Genomic DNA, 19,182 nt, shown 5'->3' with positions numbered 1-19,182 from the left:
CTTTAGTATGAGCTAATGTGAACGTTCTATTCCTCTACCACTTGGCAGGATTATGTGAGAGAATGGTAGCTTTGTGGGAAGATAAGTAAGAGTGGCAGCATGTTGGCTAGGCCAGAAGAAGCAGTGATTTAGTAACTCTGGGGAACTGTTTAATTGAGAGTTGAAATGGGATATTTGGGGCAGCCATTGAGCAATATGTAGACTCAGACAGACTGAATATTTTGGGGCAGGGAGTAAGAGTATCTGGACACGAAAAAAGCAGGTGATGAGATAGAAAAGGTATTCCAGAAAGCAAGTAAATAAAAGAACAGTAAAAGGGAGACTAAGATATAAAAAACAAAGGAAAATAAGGAAAGGGTTAGAAAATATTTTTTGAAAGAGTATACGAATGTGTTACAGAATAGGAATTGATGAAAACATGGAATTGAAAATGAGTAGGTGATGGGCAACAAAAGCAAGTGTTCTAGAATCATAGCTCATCAAAGAATTTTATATTTCTTTCATTTGAAAGCAGTAGGCTACTTATTTATAAAATCTATTGTAATTAATTACGATAACTAGCAGATTCCATATTTGTAACAATGGTTTTTAAACTTATTTTCCCATTATAAAATAGCGATAGACATAAATAGGGTCAGCTCATCTATTTATCTGGCCATGTCCTAGCCTTTTTCTTCTAAGTTGCCTTATCCTCAGACACGTCTGAAGTGAATATAGTATTTCAGCTACCTGAGATTAATTGAAGTATAGGCATGCATTGTTTTATTGAGCTTCACTTCATTGCATTTCACAGGTAAGGCTTTTTTTAAAAAAACAAATAAAAGGTTTGTGTCAACTCTGTGTTGATTGAGCCTGTTTTTCCAACAACCTATGCTTATTTTGTGTGTCTGTGCCACATACGGTAATTCTTGCAATATTTAGAGCTTTTTCATTGTTATTACATCCATTATGGTGATCTGTGATCGTAATTTTTTTGATGTTACTATTGTGATTGTTTTGGAAGTCTGTATTGAACTTAATTGATCAATGTGTGTGTTTCAACTGCTCCACCCATCAGCCAATCCCCATCTCTCTCCCTCTCCTTGGATCTCCCTATTCCCTGAAACACAACAATATTGAAATTAGGCCATTTAATAACCCTACAAGGGCCTCCAAGTGTTCAAGTGAAAGGCAGAGTCACACAGACTCGCACTTTAAATCAAAAGCTAGAATGATTAAGCTTAGTGAGGAAAGTATGTCAACAGCTGAGATAGGCCAAAAACTAGGCCCATTGTGCTAAACAGTTAGCCAAGTTGTGAATGCAAAGAAAAGTTGTCAAAAGAAATTTAAAGTGCTACTCCAGTGAACACATAAAGAAGTAAATAGAGGTCAAAACAGCCACAATATTTTCTTAAGGCAAAGCTTAATAAAGGGCAAGGCCCTAATATTACTCAATTCTGTAAGGGCTGAGAGAGGTGAGGAAGCTACAGAGGAAAAGTTTGTAGCTAGCAGAGATTGGTTCATGAGGCTTAAGGAAGGAAGCCATTTCCATACCATACAAGTGCAAGGTGAAGCAGCAAGTGCTGATATAGAAGCTGCAGCAAATTATCCTGAAGACCTCTAGCTAAGAGCATTGATTAACATAGCTACACTAACCAACAGATTTTCAGTGGAGACAGAACAGCCTTCTATTGGAAGAAGGTGCCATCAACAATCTTCCTAGCTAGAGAGGAAAAGTCAATGGTCTGGCTTCAAAGCTTCAAAGGATAAGTTGACTCACTTATTATGGGCTAATAATACAGCTGGTGATTTTAAGTGGAAGCCAGTGCTGCTTTACCATTCCAAAAATCCTAGGGCCCTTAAGAATTATGCTAAATCTACTCTGCTTGTGCTCTATAAATGGAACGAAAAAGCCTGCATGACAGCACATCTGTTTACAGCATGGTTTACTGAGTATTTGAAGCCCACTGTTGAGACCTACTGCTCAGGAAAAAAAAGATTCTTTCAAAATATTACTACTTAGTGGCAATGTATCTAGTCCTCCAAGAGCTCTGATGGAGATGTACAAGGAGATGAATGTTGTTTTTATGCCTACTGACACAGCATCCATTCTGCAGCCCATGGATCAAGGAATAATTTCTACTTTTATGTCCTGTTATTTAAGAAATGCATTTCATAAGGCTGTAACTGCCATTACATAGTGATTCCTTTGATGGATCTGGGAAAAGTAAACTGAAAACCTTCTGGAAAGGATTCACCGTTCTAGATGTCATTAGGAACGTTTGTGATTTGTGAAAGAGGTCCAAATATCAGTATCAACAGGATTTTGGAAGAAGTTAATCCCAAGTCTCGTGGATAACTTTGAGGGGCTCAAGACTTCAGTGGAGGAAGTCACTGCAGATGTGGTGGAAATAGTAAGAGAACTAGAATTAAAAGTGAAGCCTGAAAAGTGACTGATTTGCTGCAGTCTTTATGATAAAACATGAACAAATGAGGAGTTACTTCATATGGATGAGCAAAAAAAGTGGTTTCTTAAGAAGGAATCTGCTTCTGGTGAAGCTGCTATGTTGAAATGACAACAAAGGATTTAGAATATTCCATAATCTTAGTTGAAAGTGGTGACAGGGTTGACTCCAATTTTGAAAGAAGTTCTACCAGGGTAAAATGCTATCAGCCTTAAATGCTACCGAGAAATCTTTTGTGAAAGGAAGAGTCAGTCAGTATGACAAACTTCATGGTTGTTTTGTTTTAAGAAATTGCCACAGCCACCCTCACCTTCAGCAACAAACATCCTGGTCAATCAGCAGCCATCAACATCAAGATATAAGACCCTCCACCCACAAAAGATGACTCACAGAAGGCTCAGGTGATCTTTAGGATTTTTTAGCATAAAGTATTTTTAAATTAAGGTATATGTGTTTTTGTTTTTTTTAGATGTAATGCTTATTGCCCACTTAATAGACTATAGTGTAAGGTAAACTCATCACTTATATGCAGTGGAAAACCAAAACATTTGCATGACTCACTTTATTGTAGTAGTCTAAAACCGAACCTGTAGTATCTCCGAGGTATTCCTGTATCTTCCAAGGTTATTCTCAAATTACTATGAACTCTGAGGTGAGTATTAATGGTTTTTAGACTTGTTATTTACAACAGCCATGATAAATTTACTTGGAATAGGAACTCTTGATGTATGTAGGACACATCAATAGAATTGATGTCAGAATTATTCTTCAGTACTTTCTAAGTAATCTAGAAGAGTAAAATATCTGTGTAATCAGGTATACTCTTCTGGGCAGTGAAATGCTGGGTATACCACTGGAGACACACCATAGGGAGAACTTGAGAAAATTTATGAGTGGACTAAAAGGGAGCAGGTAGAATTTAGTTCAGGTAACTACAGCAGTAATGACAGATAATGAGTGACTATTCAAGATTTTAGGCTCTAAATTATGTATTTTATATAAGAATTTTTATTGTTTTCCCTGAGATTATTTGGTCCACCCTGCTACTTTGGACATACTCTACTGGGGAAAATGTAGCGTGGTATAGGAACAATCAAAAACTAGTATCTTCAATGAAAGTTCTGTGTGTAGTTTGGACACATATACTTCCAGAAGACCAGAACACTGGTGGTATATGATCTATAACCAAGATAGTAAAGAAATGCAACATTGCAGGAGCAAAGAGTAAGTCAGACCTAAAGCCTAGTTCCCTGTAACTACATAGTTGTAGACCTTGGTCAACACACTCTCCCTACCTGAGTTTTCCCATTTAAATAAATGAGATCGTTGGATTTAAGGATATTCAAGGACATGTGCATCTTCAAAATTTTAATTATAAAAATGAATTGACTCCAGAAAGATAAAGAAAAAATGATGAAGCTAAACATGTAGACCATGATTGGATTAAGATACAAAATCATGACATAAATAAACATAGAAAAATCTAGACTAGTTCCCCCAGAATCAAAATATTAGCAGTATGATTATTATTATTATTATTATACTTTAAGTTCTAGGGTACATGTGCACAACGTGTAGGTTTGTTACATATGTATACATATACTATGTTGGTGTGCTGCACCCATTAACCCGTCATTTACATTAGGTATTTCTCCTGCTATCCCTCCCTACTCCCTCGACCCCACAACAGGCCCCGGTGTGTGATGTTCCCCACCCTGTGTCCAAGTATTCTCATTGTTCAGTTCCCACCTGAGTGAGAACATGCGGTGTTTGGTTTCCTGTCCTTGCGATAGTTTGCTCAGAATGATAGTTTGCAGCTTCATCCATGTTCCTACAGAGGACATGAACTCATCCTTTTTATGGCTGCATAGTATTCCATGGTGTATATGTGCCACATTGTCTTAATCCAGTCTGTCACTGATGGACATTTGGGTTAGTTCCAAGTCTTTGCTGTTGTAAATAGTGCCGCAATAAACATACGTGTGCATGTGTCTTTATAGCAGCATGATTTAAAATTCTTTGGGTATATACCCAGTAATGGGATGGCTGGGTCAAATGGTATTTCTAGTTCTAGATCCTTGAGGAATCGCCACACTGTCTTCCACAATGGTTGAACTAGTTTACAGTCCCACCAACAGTGTAAAAGTGTTCCTATATCTCCACATCCTCTCCAGCACCTGTTGTTTCCTGACTTTTTAATGATCACCATTCTAACTAGTGTGAGATGGTATCTCATTGTGGTTTTGATTTGCATTTCTCTGATGGCCAGTGATGAAGAGCATTTTTTCACGTTTCTGTTGGCTGCATAAATGTCTTCCTTATAACTACTAGGTACATAACGAAATGAAGGCAGAAATAAAGATGTTCTTTGAAACCAATGAGAACAAAGACACAACATACCAGAATCTCTGAGACACATTTAAAGCAGTGTGTAGAGGGAAATTTATAGCACTAAATGCCCACAAGAGAAAGCGAGAAAGATCTGAAATTGACACCCTAATATCACAATTAAAAGAACTAGAGAAGCAAGAGCAAACACATTCAAAAGCTAGCAGAAGGCAAGAAACAACTAAGATCAGAGCAGAACTGAAGGAGATACAGACACAAAAAACCTGTAAAAAAATCAATGAATCCAGGAGCTGGTTTTTTGAAAAGATGAACAAAATTGATAGACTGTTAGCAAGACTAATAAAGAAGAAAAGAGAGAAGAATCAAATAGGTGCAATAAAAAAATGGTAAAGGGGATATCACCACCGATCCCACAGAAATAGACTACCTTCAGAGAATACTATAAACACCTCTACGCAAATAAACTAGAAAATCTAGAAGAAATGGATAAATTCCAGTCCTCCCAAGACTAAACCAGGAAGAAGGTGAATCCCTGAATAGACCACTAGCAGGCTGTGAAATTGAGGCAATAATTAATAGCCTACCAACCAAAAAATGTCCAGGACCAGACAAGATTCATAGCCGAATTCTGCCAGAGGTACAAAGAGGAGCTGGAACCATTCCCTCTGAAACTATTCCAGTCAATAGAAAAAGAGAGAATCTTTCCTAACTCATAAGATCAGCATCATCCTGATACCAAAGCCTGGCAGAGACACGACCAAAAAGGAGAATTTTAGACTCTGATGAACATCAATGCAAAAATCCTCAATAAAATACTGGCAAACCAAATCCATCAGCACATCAAAAAGTTTATCCACCATGATCAAGTGGGCTTCATCCCTGGGATGCAAGGCTGGTTCAACATACGCAAATCAATAAATGTAATCTATCATATAAACAGAACCAAAGACAAAAACCACATGATTATCTCAGTAGATGCAGAAAAGGCCTTCGACAAAATTTAACAGCTCTTCATGCTAAAAACTCTCAATAAACTAGGTATTAATGGGACGTATCTCAAAATAATAAGAGCTATTTGTGACAAAACCACAGCCAACATCATACGGAATGGGAAAAAAATGGAAGCATTGCCTTTGAAAACTGGCACAAGACAGGGATGCCCTCTCTCACCAGTCCTATTCAGCATAGTGTTGGAAGTTCTGGCTAGGGCAATCAGGCAGGAGAAAGAAATAAAGGGTATTCAATTAGGAAAAGAGAAAGTCAGATTGTCCCTATTTGCAGATGACATGATTGTGTATTTAGAAAACCCCATTTTCTCAGCCCAAAATCTCCTTAAGCTGATAAGCAATTTCAGCAGAGTCTTAGGATACAAAATCAATGTGCAAAAATCAGAAGCATTTCTCTACACCAGTAACAGACAGAGAGCCAAATCATGTGTGAATTCCCATTCACAATTGCTACAAAGAGAATAAAATACCTAGGAATACAACTTACAAGGGATGTGAAGGACCTCTTCGAGGAGAACTGCAAACCACTGCTCAGTGAAATAAAAGAGGACACAAACAAATGGAAGAACATACCATGCTCATAGATAGGAAGAATCAATATTGTGAAAATGGCCATACTGCCCAAGGTAATTTATAGGTTCAGTGCCATCCCCATCAAGCTACCAATGAGTTTCTTCACAGAATTGGAAAAAACTACTGTAAAGTTCATATGGGACCAAAAAACAGCCCGCATTGCCAAGACAATCCTAAGCAAAAAGAACAAAGTTGGAGGCATCACGCTACCTGACTTCAAACTATACTACAAGGCTACAGTAACCAAAACAGCATTGAACTGGTACCAAAACAGAGATATAGACTAATGGAACAGAACAGAGCTCTCAGAAATAATACCACACATCTATAGCCATCTGATCTTTGACAAACCTGATAAAAACAAGAAATAGGGAAAGGATTCCCTATTTAATAAATGGTGCTGGGAAAACTGGATAGCCATAAGTAGAAAGCTGAAACTGGATCCCTTACTTACACCTGATACAAAAATTAATTCAAGATGGATTAAAGACTTAAATGTTACACCTAAAACCATAAAAACCCTAGAGGAAAACCTAGTCAATACCATTCAGGACGTAGGCATGGGCAAGGACTTCATGACTAAAACACCAAAAGCAATGGCAACAAAAGCCAAAATTGACAAGTGGGATCTAATTAAACTAAAGAGCTTCTGCACAGCAGAAGAAACTGTCATCAGAGTGAACAGGCAACATACAGAATAGGAGAAAATGTTTACAATCTACCCATCTGACAAAGGGCTAATATCCAGAATCTACAATGAACTTAAACAAATTTACAAGAAAAAAATCAAACGACCCCATCAAAAAGTGGGCAAAGAGCAGTATATTTTTAAATGCCCAATAAGTTTATTTTTAAAATTGGATTTGAAAAACTTGGTAATGCCTCATTTATTGCTTTTCATTAAGAATAGAGTTCTGGGATGGGTGCAGTGGCTTACGCCTGTAATCCCAGCACTTTGGGAGACCAGGGTGAGCAGATGACATGAGGTAAAGAGTTCGAGACCAGCCTGACCAACATGATGAAACCCCGTCTCTACTAAAAATACAAAAATTAGCCAGATATGGTGGTGGGTGCCTGTAATCCCAGCTACTCAGGAGGCTGAGGCAGGAGAATCGCGTGAACCCAGGAGGCAGAGGTTGCAGTGAACCAAGATCGTGCCACTGCACTCCAGCCTGGGCGACAGAGCGAGACTCTGTCTTAAAAAAAAAAAAAAAAAAAAAAAATGGAGTTCTGAATATAAGATTTTCAAGTAAATCACTAGAACTTAAAAATATTAACACTTTGCTAGATAACTTCTAAAAACACCTGTACTATAGTGTAGTTCAGTAAAAGCATTCAGACATTTTTTGGTGAGTGGTATAAATTGGAAAGTTCCAGTCAAAGTCGTCATGGCTTTCAGCAAGTATCATATCATGTAGTCCTCACATGAAACATCACCAGTATTACCAAAACAGTATGAGTAAGCCTTGTAATTTGCTTACTGTTTGTCTGATTTTCTAGTTAGTTTAGCATTAGGAACATGGTCAGGAATTTCCTGGGCACTTTGGAATTGTTACCAAGGAGAGAAGCAGTTATGATGTGGTTTATTCATTCATCTACAAGGAAATATATACAAGTAAGTAAGCACCATTAGAATTCAGAAAGGTGTGAGATCAAGGGACATCATCCTAGCATTTGAATTATTGCCCAAAAAAATACACAAATGTAATGGGGGCACTCCATTATTAAGTCATTTAAACCTTTTTGTGAATAGAGAGAAATAGCACTTTTAACTATATGGACAACCACTGACAATTATTATATGTAATAAGAGGCCTGGTACACACATGAGGAGGTCAGACAACTTGTAGAGAAAAAAGAATTTGCTTATTTTAGTGACTCCTTTTTGGAGATCTGCAGGGTGAGCTCCCTCAAAGCTAATAAAGGAGGAAGATTCCCTTTTATCTAATGACTGCTAGTTATTTTGTTACATCACTATAAGAGGAGATCTAGTCAGTAGAGGGGTTGATTTCTTCCCTCAGGTTCACACATTGATTGCTGCTCTCAAATTTGTCCTCAGCTTTCACACAACAGTTTGTACTAACACATTACCACTACCACCTACCTGCCCCCTCAGAAAACTAGGAAAGTTCTTACCTGTCCCATTTTATCAATCAATTTGGGGGTCTTGTACTTGGAAGAATAGAAATTTATAAGGGAAATTTCAGGTTTTACCAACTAGATGTAGGTTTCACTTTTCCATTGGAAAAGATTGCTTTATTAGGCATATTTGAGTTTATTCAGTTTGTCTTTTCATGGGAATTTTTCTTCTGTGGTTTTCAGTATAAAACAATGCAGCAAAATTTAGTTAAATGGGTTTTATTAACTTTTTGGTTGATTCATATCTATTTTTAAACTCATTTTGCTTTTGTTTAAATTGTGCATTAAAATGTTTAATTATGGAACACATAATGATTGATGCACTGTCAAAACATTTGTAGTTTTCCCTAATAAACTGTGTGGCTTTTTGATGAATAGTTTTCATGATATCTTCAGTTGGCTGAAGAAATTTTTATCACATTAATTTTTCTAAAGTTTTCTGGAATTTCTTGCCATTTTGTTTTAAACCATGTCTTTAAGGTAACACAGTCTATCTTTTATCCTTCCTATTTTTCATTTTCCTCTCAGTTTTCCAGAGCTGTCCCACTTCATTACGGACTTTTTTGTTCCCTTAATTACCCCCCTACTCTCAAGCTTAGCACACATGTCTAGTAAATAAATATTACCTTATATTTCAATTTCAATCTCTTCTACACTCCTTCTCTGCCTTCAAGAATACATACACTGTGTCTGATCCTGACAGGTGCTGTTGCTTTGCTGTTTCTATCCTCCAAAATGCCACCATTTTTTCTATTCTTTCACTGCAGTTTATATTCACCCTCACTGACTTCATTTCCTTATCACTCATTGCCATGAGTAGACAAAGTGATTGGAAGTAGGTAGTAATGGTTGGGATTGAAAAATAAACCATTTTGAACTGGTTGAGATAGCCCTTAGAAGTGCCCATAGTCTGTCCTCATAAAAAGTGTGGACTTAGAGTGGCAAGAATAGGACTATAGCAAGAGTGCAAGGAGGCTTAAGGTGTAAGTAACAGTTAACAACTTCTTTGAAGTAGAGAAGACTGAACAGATGAAAGCAATGGATCTTAAAGATTGCCTGGAATTAAGGAAAAGAAGAACAACAATGGGGTGTAAAAGTTGGAACTATGTAGAAGTAGTAGTGACTGTTCATTTTAGAATTCTTAACTTTTAGGATGTTTGCTTGAAAAAGGTTTACAAAGTACCCCCCTTCACATCTTGGACCCCACCCTCACCCACACTCTGTGTCTTTGGGTGTGGCAAAGCCTCTGAGATCCCAGATCTTTTCCATTTCTTGTCTTCTTAATTTCTTCAGTTCCTTCCCCCTTATCCTTCATTAGTTACCCCTCTCTCCTTATCTAAGGCCAAAATGACAGTCTGTTTACATACATACATCTATAGATTTACATCTATAAAACTATTTATGTAGTATTTACATTGTATTAGGTATTATAAGTAATCTAGAGATGATTTAAAGTATATGAGAGGCTTAGGCACGAGAATCACATGAACCCAGGAGGCAGAGGTTGCAGTGAGCCGAGATCACATCACTGCACTCCAACCTGGGCAACAGAGCGAGTCTGTCCAAAATATAAAGTAAAAAATAAAAAAGTAAAGTATATAAGAGGCTCTGTGTAGATTACCTATAAATACTACTCCATTTTATGCAAGGGACTTGAGCATCTTTGGATTTGGGTATCTGAGGAGGGTCTTGGAACCAGGCCCCCAGGATACCAAGGGATAACTGACTATACATTACATATTCTTGTCCAGACTAAGAAACAAAACTGCTATGGCCTTCAGCTGGGCATTCAGATACACAGAAGGATAGGTGATGTGGTAAGAGAGAGTAAATATATGGGAGAAAATGGACAGGATGGGCCATAAGGAGAGGGACCACAGACCCCTGATACTCCGTTTATTTCATAGATTATTTTTAACAGCTTTGTCAAAATGTCTTACTAAAAACTCCGGTCCTCTTTTCATTTGTTATATTTTATTTTAGGTATGGGGCACATGGTTATCGAGATGTTTTCATTTGACAGTGCAGCTGTCCCAAGTGGTTGCCTTTCTTGCCAGATTGTTTTTTCAGTTGTTCTTGTCAATTTCTGTTGATCAGACAAAGGACAGTTATCTTTTTATCTCCCTATCCTGGGACCTTACGTACTTCATGTTCAATATTGTTAGGTGGATGGATGAGTATGTGGGTGGGTTGATGGATGGATTTTAAAGAAGCCTTTCTATTTTAGGTGATTTTAGTTGAGAAGGGTAAATCTGAATTTCTTTAGAATAAAAACCACATATTAATACTTTTTTGTACCTGGAGCCATAAAGTTTTCAGCCATCACAATTGCTAGAAAGTATTTTACTTTCCTGCATATAAGATTGTGGGTTAAAATTGAACTGATTTGAAGTAAAATGGCATAGGAGCTTTCTGTTCCTTAACAAGAACCAAAATAACTACCAAGTCTGATTGTGAGAAAACAGTATCTCCTAGAACCTGATAATTAGGGCAGTAGTCTTCAACTGTCTTCCCAGGGAAGACTATTTGATGAGCTGGACTAAATTTTCTCATTTTAGGGGAAAGGAAAATGAATAGTCTTCTCAGTTTTAAGCTTTTCCTTTCATTCATTTTTAATAAATCTTAGCATCAATTTGTTGCTTTTCTTTACCACAATCTGATAGCATTTAATATGTAAATTAGTACAAAATTTAGATATTTAGGTACCAATTTGAATAAATATTATTGGCAGGGGCTTTGCACCAGAAGACATTTTAAAACTACTACATTAAAAATAAAATTTCCCTTGCTAGGGGCTTAGAGGACGGGATTAATGTAGAGTGACTGCTTGTGAGTTTGGGGTTTCCCTTTGGGGTGATGAAAATGTTTTGGAACTAGAGGTGATGGTTATACAACATTGCAAATGCACTAAATGTACTAAATGCCGAATTGTACACTTTTAAATGGTTTATGTTAACATAAATTATACCTTAATTTAAAAAAAAAAAAAAGCTTTTCTTGAACTTTTTGAAGTTCATGCCATATCTGTGAATTGCCAAAGTGTGTGCTGTAGCTCAGAGGATAATGTCCTCCTGTAGCTAGTTAAGGTTATGATTTTTCCTTCAAACTGTGAAACATATTAGAGTGAAAATTAGTACTTACAGGCTAAATACTTAAGTAACAAGCATGAACCAGGGTTACCCCAGGTAACTGGGAGAACAGTCACATTACCTAAAACTAACAACAAATGCTTTTATGTACAAGCTCGCTACCACTACTTGCTACAGAACTTGATTCTTCAGAGAAATAAGTACAGTTGGCAGAGACAGCTTCCCCCATGCAGATAAAAAGCCTATTTCAAACTTGTAAAAAGTAACAAAAATAATCTTACTGAGTAAAGAATTGGATAAAAACATTTTCAGTTTTAATGAAAGCAGTGATACTTTAAACAGATGTTTCTCAAATCCTTTTTCTACTAGTGTCTAGATAAGTCTTATCTGCCATTGGCTCATAAACAGCTGGGTAGGTTGGTCAGTACATCCAGTTGTACATACATACACATACAGACACACATTCTCATTCATATTCTCTTTGCTATGACACCACCACCATTTAAAAACATAAAGAATATGTTTGTACAGTATTTCCTATAGTCAAATATTACCGGAGTAGGATAGGAAGACATAATATATTTACATCAATGAAAGATGCAGATATGTCTTATTAATATACCTACTCCAAAACTTTGGCCACATCTTTCCCCGAGATATTTTTAGTTCTCAGACATAATTTTAGCAGATAATGCCTTTGTTATATATCACAGTACTTCTGTGGGCTTTTTCTGTAAGTTGATTACTAACTCATTTAGCTAATTTGAGATACAGGTTTGTCATGTGGGTTTTTTTCCCCCTGTTAAACTGGTAGGGTTTTGTTTGTGGTTTGGTTTGGTTTGGTTTTGTTTTCTTTTGTTTTGTTTTGTTTTGTTTTTGAGACGGAGTTTCGCTCTTGTCGCCCAGGCTGAAGTGCAATGGCACGGTCTTGGCTCACTGCAACCTCTGCCTCGCGAGTTCAAGTGATTCTCCTGCCTCAGCCTCCCGAGTAGCTGGGATCACAGGTGTGTGCCACCACGCCAGGCTAATTTTTGTATTTTTTTAAAAACCTGTTCTTTTTTTAATGATTATTATTATACTTTTAAGTTCTGGGATACATGTGGAGAAGGTGCAGGTTGGTTACATAGGTATACATGTGCCATAGTGGTTTGCTGCACCCATCAATCCATCGTCTACGTTAGGTATTTCTCCTAATGCTATCCCTCCCCTTGCCCCCTGCCCCCCCATCAGGCCCTGATATGTGATGTTCCCCTCCCTGTGCCCATGTGTTCTCATTGTTCAACTGCCACTTATGAGTGAGAACATGCAGTGCTTGGTTTTCTGTTCCTATGTTTGTTTGCTGAGAATGATGGTTTCCAGCTTCATCCATGTCCCTGCAAAGGACATGAACTCATTCTTTTGTTATGGCTGCATAATATTCCATGATGTATGTGGGCCACATTTACTTTATCCATTCTAATACATTGATGGGCATTTGGGTTGCTTCCAAGTCTTTGCTATCATGAATAGTGCTGCAATAAACGTATGTATGCACGTGTCTTTATAGTAGAATGATTTATAATTCTTTGGGTATATACCCAGTAATGGGATTGCTGGGTCAAATGGTATTTCAAGTTCTAGATCCTTGAGGTATCGCCACACTATCTTCCACAATTGTTAAACTAATTTACACTCCCACCAACAGTGTAAAAGCGTTCCTATTTCTCCACATCCTCTCCAGCATCTGTTATTTCCTGACTTTTTGATGATCACCATTCTAAATAGTGTGAGATGGTTTCTCATTGTGGTTTTGATTTGAGTTTCTCTAATAATCAGTGATGATGAACTTTTTTTCATATGTTTGTTGGCCACATAAATGTCTTCTTTTGAAAAATGTCTGTTCGTATCTTTCGCCCACTTTTTGATGGGGTTTTTTTTCTTGTAAATTTGTTTAAGTTGCTTGTAGATTCTTGATATTAGCCCTTTGTCAGATGGATGGCAAAAATTTTTCTTATTCTGTAGGTTGCCTGTTCTGATAATAGTTTCTTTTGCTGTGCAGAAGCCTGTTAGTTTAATTAGATCCCATTTGTCCATTTTGGCTTTTGTTGCCATTACTTTTGGTGTTTTAGTCATGAATTCTTTGCCCTTGCCTATGTCCTGAATGGTATTGCCTAGGTTTTCTTCTAGGGTTTTTGTGGTTTTAGGTCTAATATTTAAGTCTCTAATCCATCTTGAGTTAATTTTTGTATAAGGTATAAGGAAGGGGTTCAGGTATAAGGTATAGTTTAATGGTCTTCTGCATATGGCTATCCAGTTTTCCCAGCACCATTTATTAAATAGGGAATCCTTTCCCCATTTCTTGTTTTTGTCAGGTTTGTCAAAGATCAAGTGGTTGCAGATGTGTGGTGTTATTTCTGAGGACTCTGTTCTGTTCCATTGGTCTATACCTCTGTTTTGGTACCAGTACCATGCTGTTTTGGTTACTGTAACCTTGTAGTATAGTTTGAAGTCAGCTGCCTTCAGCTTTGTTGTTTTTGCTTAGGATTGTCTTGGCTATACGGGCTCTTTTTTGGTTCCATATGAAATTTAAAGTAGTTTTTTCTAATTCTGCGAAGAAAGTCAGTGGTAGTTTGATGGCAATAGCATTGAATAATCTATAAATTACTTTGGGCAATATGGCCATTTTCATGATATTAATTCTTCCTATCCATTAGCATGGAATATTTTTCCATTTGTTTGTGTCCTCTCTTATTTTCTTGAACAGTGGTTTGTAGTCCTCCTTGAAGAAGTCCTTCACATCTCTTGTAAGTTATATTCCTAGGTATTTTACTCTTTTTGTAGCAATTGTGAATGAGAGTTTGCTCATGATTTGGCTGTTTGTCTATTATTAGTGTATAGGAATGTTTGTGATTTTTGTCTTTGATTTTGTATCCTGAGACTTTGCTGAAGTTGCTTATCAGCTTAAGGAGATTTTGGGCTGAGACAATGGGGTTTTCTAAATAGACAATCATGTCATCTGCAAACAGATAATTTGACTTCCTCTCTTCCTATTTGAATACCCTTTATTTCTTTCTCTTGCCTGATTGCCCTGGCCAGAACTTCCAATACTATGTTGAATAGGAGTGGTGAGAGAGGGCACCCTGGTTTTGTGCTAATTTTCAAAGGAAATGCTTCCAGCTTTTGCCCATTCAGTACAATATTGGCTGTGGGTTTGTCATAAATAGCTCTTACTGTTTTGAGATATGTTCCATCAATACCTAGTTTATTGAGTGTTTTTAGCATGAAAGGCTGTTGAGTTTTATCGAAGGCCTTTGCTGCATCTATTGAGATAATCATGTGGTTTTTGTCATTAGTTCTGTTTATGTGATGAATTACGTTTATTGATTTGCGTGTGTTGAACCAGCCTTGCATCCCAGGGATGAAGCCGACTTGATCGTGGTGGATATGCTTTTTAATGTGCTGCTGGATTCAGTTTGCCAGTATTTTATTGAGGATTTTTGCATCGATGTTCATCAGAGATACTGGCCTGAAATTTTCTTTCTTTGTTGTGTCTCTGCCAGGTTTTGTTATCAGGATGATGCTGGCCTCATAAAATGAGTTAGGGAGGATTCCCTCTTTTTCTATTGGTTGGAATAGTTTCAGAAGGAATGGTACCAGCTCCTCTTTGTACCTCTGGTAGAATTCAACTGGGAATCCGTCTGGTCCTGGGCTTTTTTTGTTGGTGGACTATTAATTACTGCCATTGGTCTATTCAGAGATTCAACTTCTTCCTGGTTTAGTCTTGGGAGGGTGTATGTGTCCAGGAGTTTATCCATTTCTTCTAGATTTTCTAGTTTATTTGTGTAGAGGTGTTTATAGTATTCTCTGATGGTAGTTTGTGTTTCTGTGGAATCGGTGGTGATCTCACCTTTATCATTTTTTATTGTATCTATTTGATTCTTCTCTCTTTTCTTCTTTATTAATCTGGCTAGCAGTCTATCTATTTTGTTAATCTTTTCAAAAAACTCCTAGATTCATTGATTTTTTTTTTAAGGGTTTTTTTGTGTGTGTGTGTCTGTATCTCCTATTCTGCTCTGATCTTAGTTATTTCTTGTTTTGTGCTAGCTTGAATTTGTTTGCTCTTCCTTCTCTGGTTCTTTTAATTGCGATGTTAGGGTGTCAATTTTTACATCTTTCCTCCTTTCTCCTGTGGGCATTTATTTAGTGCTATAAACTTCCCTCTAAACACTGCTTTAGCTGTGTCCCAGAGATTCTGGTGTGTTGTATCTTTGTTCTCATTGTTTTCGAAGAACTTACTTATTTCTGCCTTCATTTTGTTATTTACCCAGTAGTCATTCAGGAGCAGGTTGTTCAGTTTCCATGTAGTTGTGCGGTTTTGAGTGAATTTCTTAATCCTGAGTTCTAATTTGATTCACTGTGGTCTGAGAGACTGTTTGTTATGATTTCTGTTCTTTTGCATTTGCTGAGGAGTGTAGATGTCTAGCTACAGAACTTGGTCCAGAGCTGAGTTCAAGTCCCGAATATCCTTGTTACTGTTCTGTTTCGTTGATCTGTGTAATACTGACAGTGTGGTGTTAAAGTTTCCCACTGTTTTTGTGTGGGAGTCCAAGTCTCTTTATAGATCTCTAAGAACTTCCTTTGTGAATCTGGATGCTCCTGTATTGGGTGCATATATAGTTAAGATAGTTAGCTCTTCTTGTTGCATTGATGCCCTAATTTTTGTATTTTTAGTAGAGACAGAGTTTCACCATGTTGGCCAGGCTGGTCTCGAACTCCTGACCTCAGGTGATTCACCCACCTTGGCCTCCCAAAGTGCTGGGATTACAGGCGTGAGCCACTGTGCCCGGCCTAAACTGGTAGTTTAATGCAGAATCTTATTTTCACTCTTACCAATAAAATAGTTTTGCATACAAAGTTAAGAGTGGACTCTAACATTTGTGTCTTAACCTTCTATAGAACTGTCAAGTAATCCACCTCTGGCTACCATCCTTATTCCTCCTCATGCTCGGATTCAAGCAGCTGCTTCAACTCCCACAAATGCCACAGCAGCCTCAGGTAAGAACGTTCTAAGTCTCTTCTATAAAAACATATTCTGGGCTGGGCGCAGTGGCTCACACGTGTAATCCCGGCATTTTGGGAGGCCGTGGTGGGTGGATCACCTGATGTCAGGAGTTCAAGACCAGCCTGACCAACAAGGTGTGAAACCTCCTCTCTACTAAAAATAAAAAATTAGCTAGGTGTGGTGGCAGGTGCCTGTAATCCCAGCTTCTGGGGAGGCTGAGACAGGAGAATTGCTTGAAACCGGAAGGCAGAGGTTACATTGAGCTGAGATCGTGCCGCTGCACTCCAGCCTCGGTGATGGAGAAAGACTCTGTCTCAAAAAAAAAAAAATTGTTTCTCAAAAGACATGATTACCTTTCATTTCATTTGATGAGTATGAACATTTAATACCTTTTATGTATCAAAAACAGCACAGCCAAATGAGTAAACCTGAATAAAATTTTTTGCTTTATTTCCAAAAAGCATAGAACAAAAGTACCCACCAGGACCATAATTATATATAAGATATAAATATCTTCTGATGATGATGTTAAATTCTGTCATCTTAGCAAGAGGATCACTTGAGGCCAGGAGTTCAAGATCAGCCTGGACAGCATAGTGAGAGACCCCATCTAAAAAATAAAAATAAATTTAAAAAATTTTTAAAGTTAACGGTTTTTATGTAATTTCAGTAGGAAATCAAATCAAATGAGATGTTTATAGCTGAAAACATATAAATATATTGTTACTGAAAATAATTCACTTTTGTTTTTTCCCCCTCGAATGTAAATTACAGTAGTATACTAGAGAGGCAAATTTTCAAAAAGTATAAAATATAAGTTTATACTTATATTTAATCATTTTCTTTAATTATTTGAAAGGACTAAAACTGCAATGCAAATACGTTTAACTGAGATTTAGATCAGAATGTGACGAGACTCTTATATACCAAAAAAAAAAAATTATTCACGGGTTAGAGCTAGGGTGTACTGTGGGCCCGAAGCCAGCTAATGGTGAGGCCTGATTTAGTGAGAATCGGTGTCCTTGCAGATATTCTGAATATATCCAACCCTTAAGAGTGAAGTGAAGTTCTTCCAAATAATGACTGGATGCTTTTAAAACTTAAAAGCTTTTAAAAGTTAGAAACATAATAGGTAGCACAATTAGGGGCTCAGAATTTAGCACCTTTATTTTCTCTCTCTCTGTCCAAAAAGCTAATGGCAGGAGCTGACTTCATTTTTTTAAATAGTCTTGAACTGAGTTGGATCAGATCCATTTTTGCCTAAGGGTATTTATGCTGCAGGAGCGAAAATCTTTCATTACTAGTTCTTATCATTAAACAGTAAGGTCAAAACCCATGTCCCGTTTGATATGGTGTTGTTTCTGTCTAATCTTAATCTTTTAAAATATTGCTAAGAAAGATTTAAAACATTCTAGTTCATGTTCAGGAAAAGTCTGGAAAGAAAAGTCTCTTTTCTTGTTCCAAGTTTATCAGCACATGCTACCTTGAGAAAGTAATTTGAACTTTATTAGTTTTATTAGTGTCTTATTCATTTTCCCAGTCTGTAAAATGGAGTGGCAATTACTTTAGGACGACATTTGTCTTTACTTGTCTTTATTTGTCTGTACTTTAAGACAGCATTGCGACTCCATTTTACAGATTGAGAAAGTGCTGAAATCTGCTTTAAAGTGTTTAAGGTAAAAATATTTTTTTAAAGTATGACCTATTTAGAATCAAGACAGAATTGCTATGAGCCATTAACAAATTTAATACTGGCCCAGGTTACATTAATTGTTTACAATATGAAAAAGGCCCTAACCCTGAACTAACACATTTACTTATTTTATTGAGCTCATTTCCACAGTTTTACTTAGAATGGCTTTACACAGTGTATAAAAATGAGCAGGTTTTGAGCAGTTTAAACTAACTTTCTTAATGCAGGATACCAAACTAATTAATGATTGTGACTTATGTTTTTGAGCAAATTGTCTGCTTAGTAGGGGCCTAGTATAACCTGATTTTCATGTTGTTTTGATACAGGTTACAGCAAACCGCAAAATAATAATAATAATTTACATGTGTATATTTTTACAGCTATAGAAATAAGATTTGAACATAAAAATAGAAACTGACATTGAACTTTGACTCTGAGAGTTTACTCCAAAGTTGAATTGGGGTATGGGGAAGTTAATAGAGGAATGGTAAGCTGAGGTCAGAGCTAAAATTAGTTTAGAGAAATGCATGCTTTGAGTACCTTAATAATTACCAAAGAGGATATTTCAGATATTGGTCTGAGCTAAAGTAAATAAAGAAGTGTTATAATTCTGTTAAAATTTTCCATTGTTCATTAGATTAAAGCACACTGGTGTCTTAGAAAAAACGGTGTTTCTGGCCCTGCTGTTTAAGAAATATTTCTCCTTTAGGGCCTCAGATTTGTTACTGAAAGAGACAGAGTAAATGAACTTAACATCATCATTTTAACAAGAAATGTGAGTTTCAAATAGATACGTTTTTTAAAGTTCCCCTCATTGTAACCCAAAAACAGTTTAACCACAATATAG

General features: G+C 36.9%; 1 protein-coding gene across 2 annotated transcripts in view; it reads left to right on the top strand.

Moving 5' to 3' along the window:
• The window catches only part of GSK3B (glycogen synthase kinase 3 beta), a 267,304-nt gene that overhangs the window by 228,844 nt on the left and 19,278 nt on the right, over positions 1 to 19,182 (top strand). For both annotated transcript variants that reach the window (XM_030941605.1, XM_030941598.1), the window contains one exon: positions 16,537 to 16,635. In XM_030941605.1, coding sequence (XP_030797465.1) covers positions 16,537 to 16,635 — 99 coding nt within the window. The remainder of the gene's footprint in view (positions 1 to 16,536; positions 16,636 to 19,182) is intronic.

This window comes from Rhinopithecus roxellana, chromosome 1, assembly GCF_007565055.1.
Source record: "Rhinopithecus roxellana isolate Shanxi Qingling chromosome 1, ASM756505v1, whole genome shotgun sequence".
NCBI classification, from domain to species: domain Eukaryota; kingdom Metazoa; phylum Chordata; class Mammalia; order Primates; family Cercopithecidae; genus Rhinopithecus; species Rhinopithecus roxellana.
Note: the sequence above shows the minus strand (reverse complement) of the source record. Positions and strands in the feature narration are given on the sequence as shown.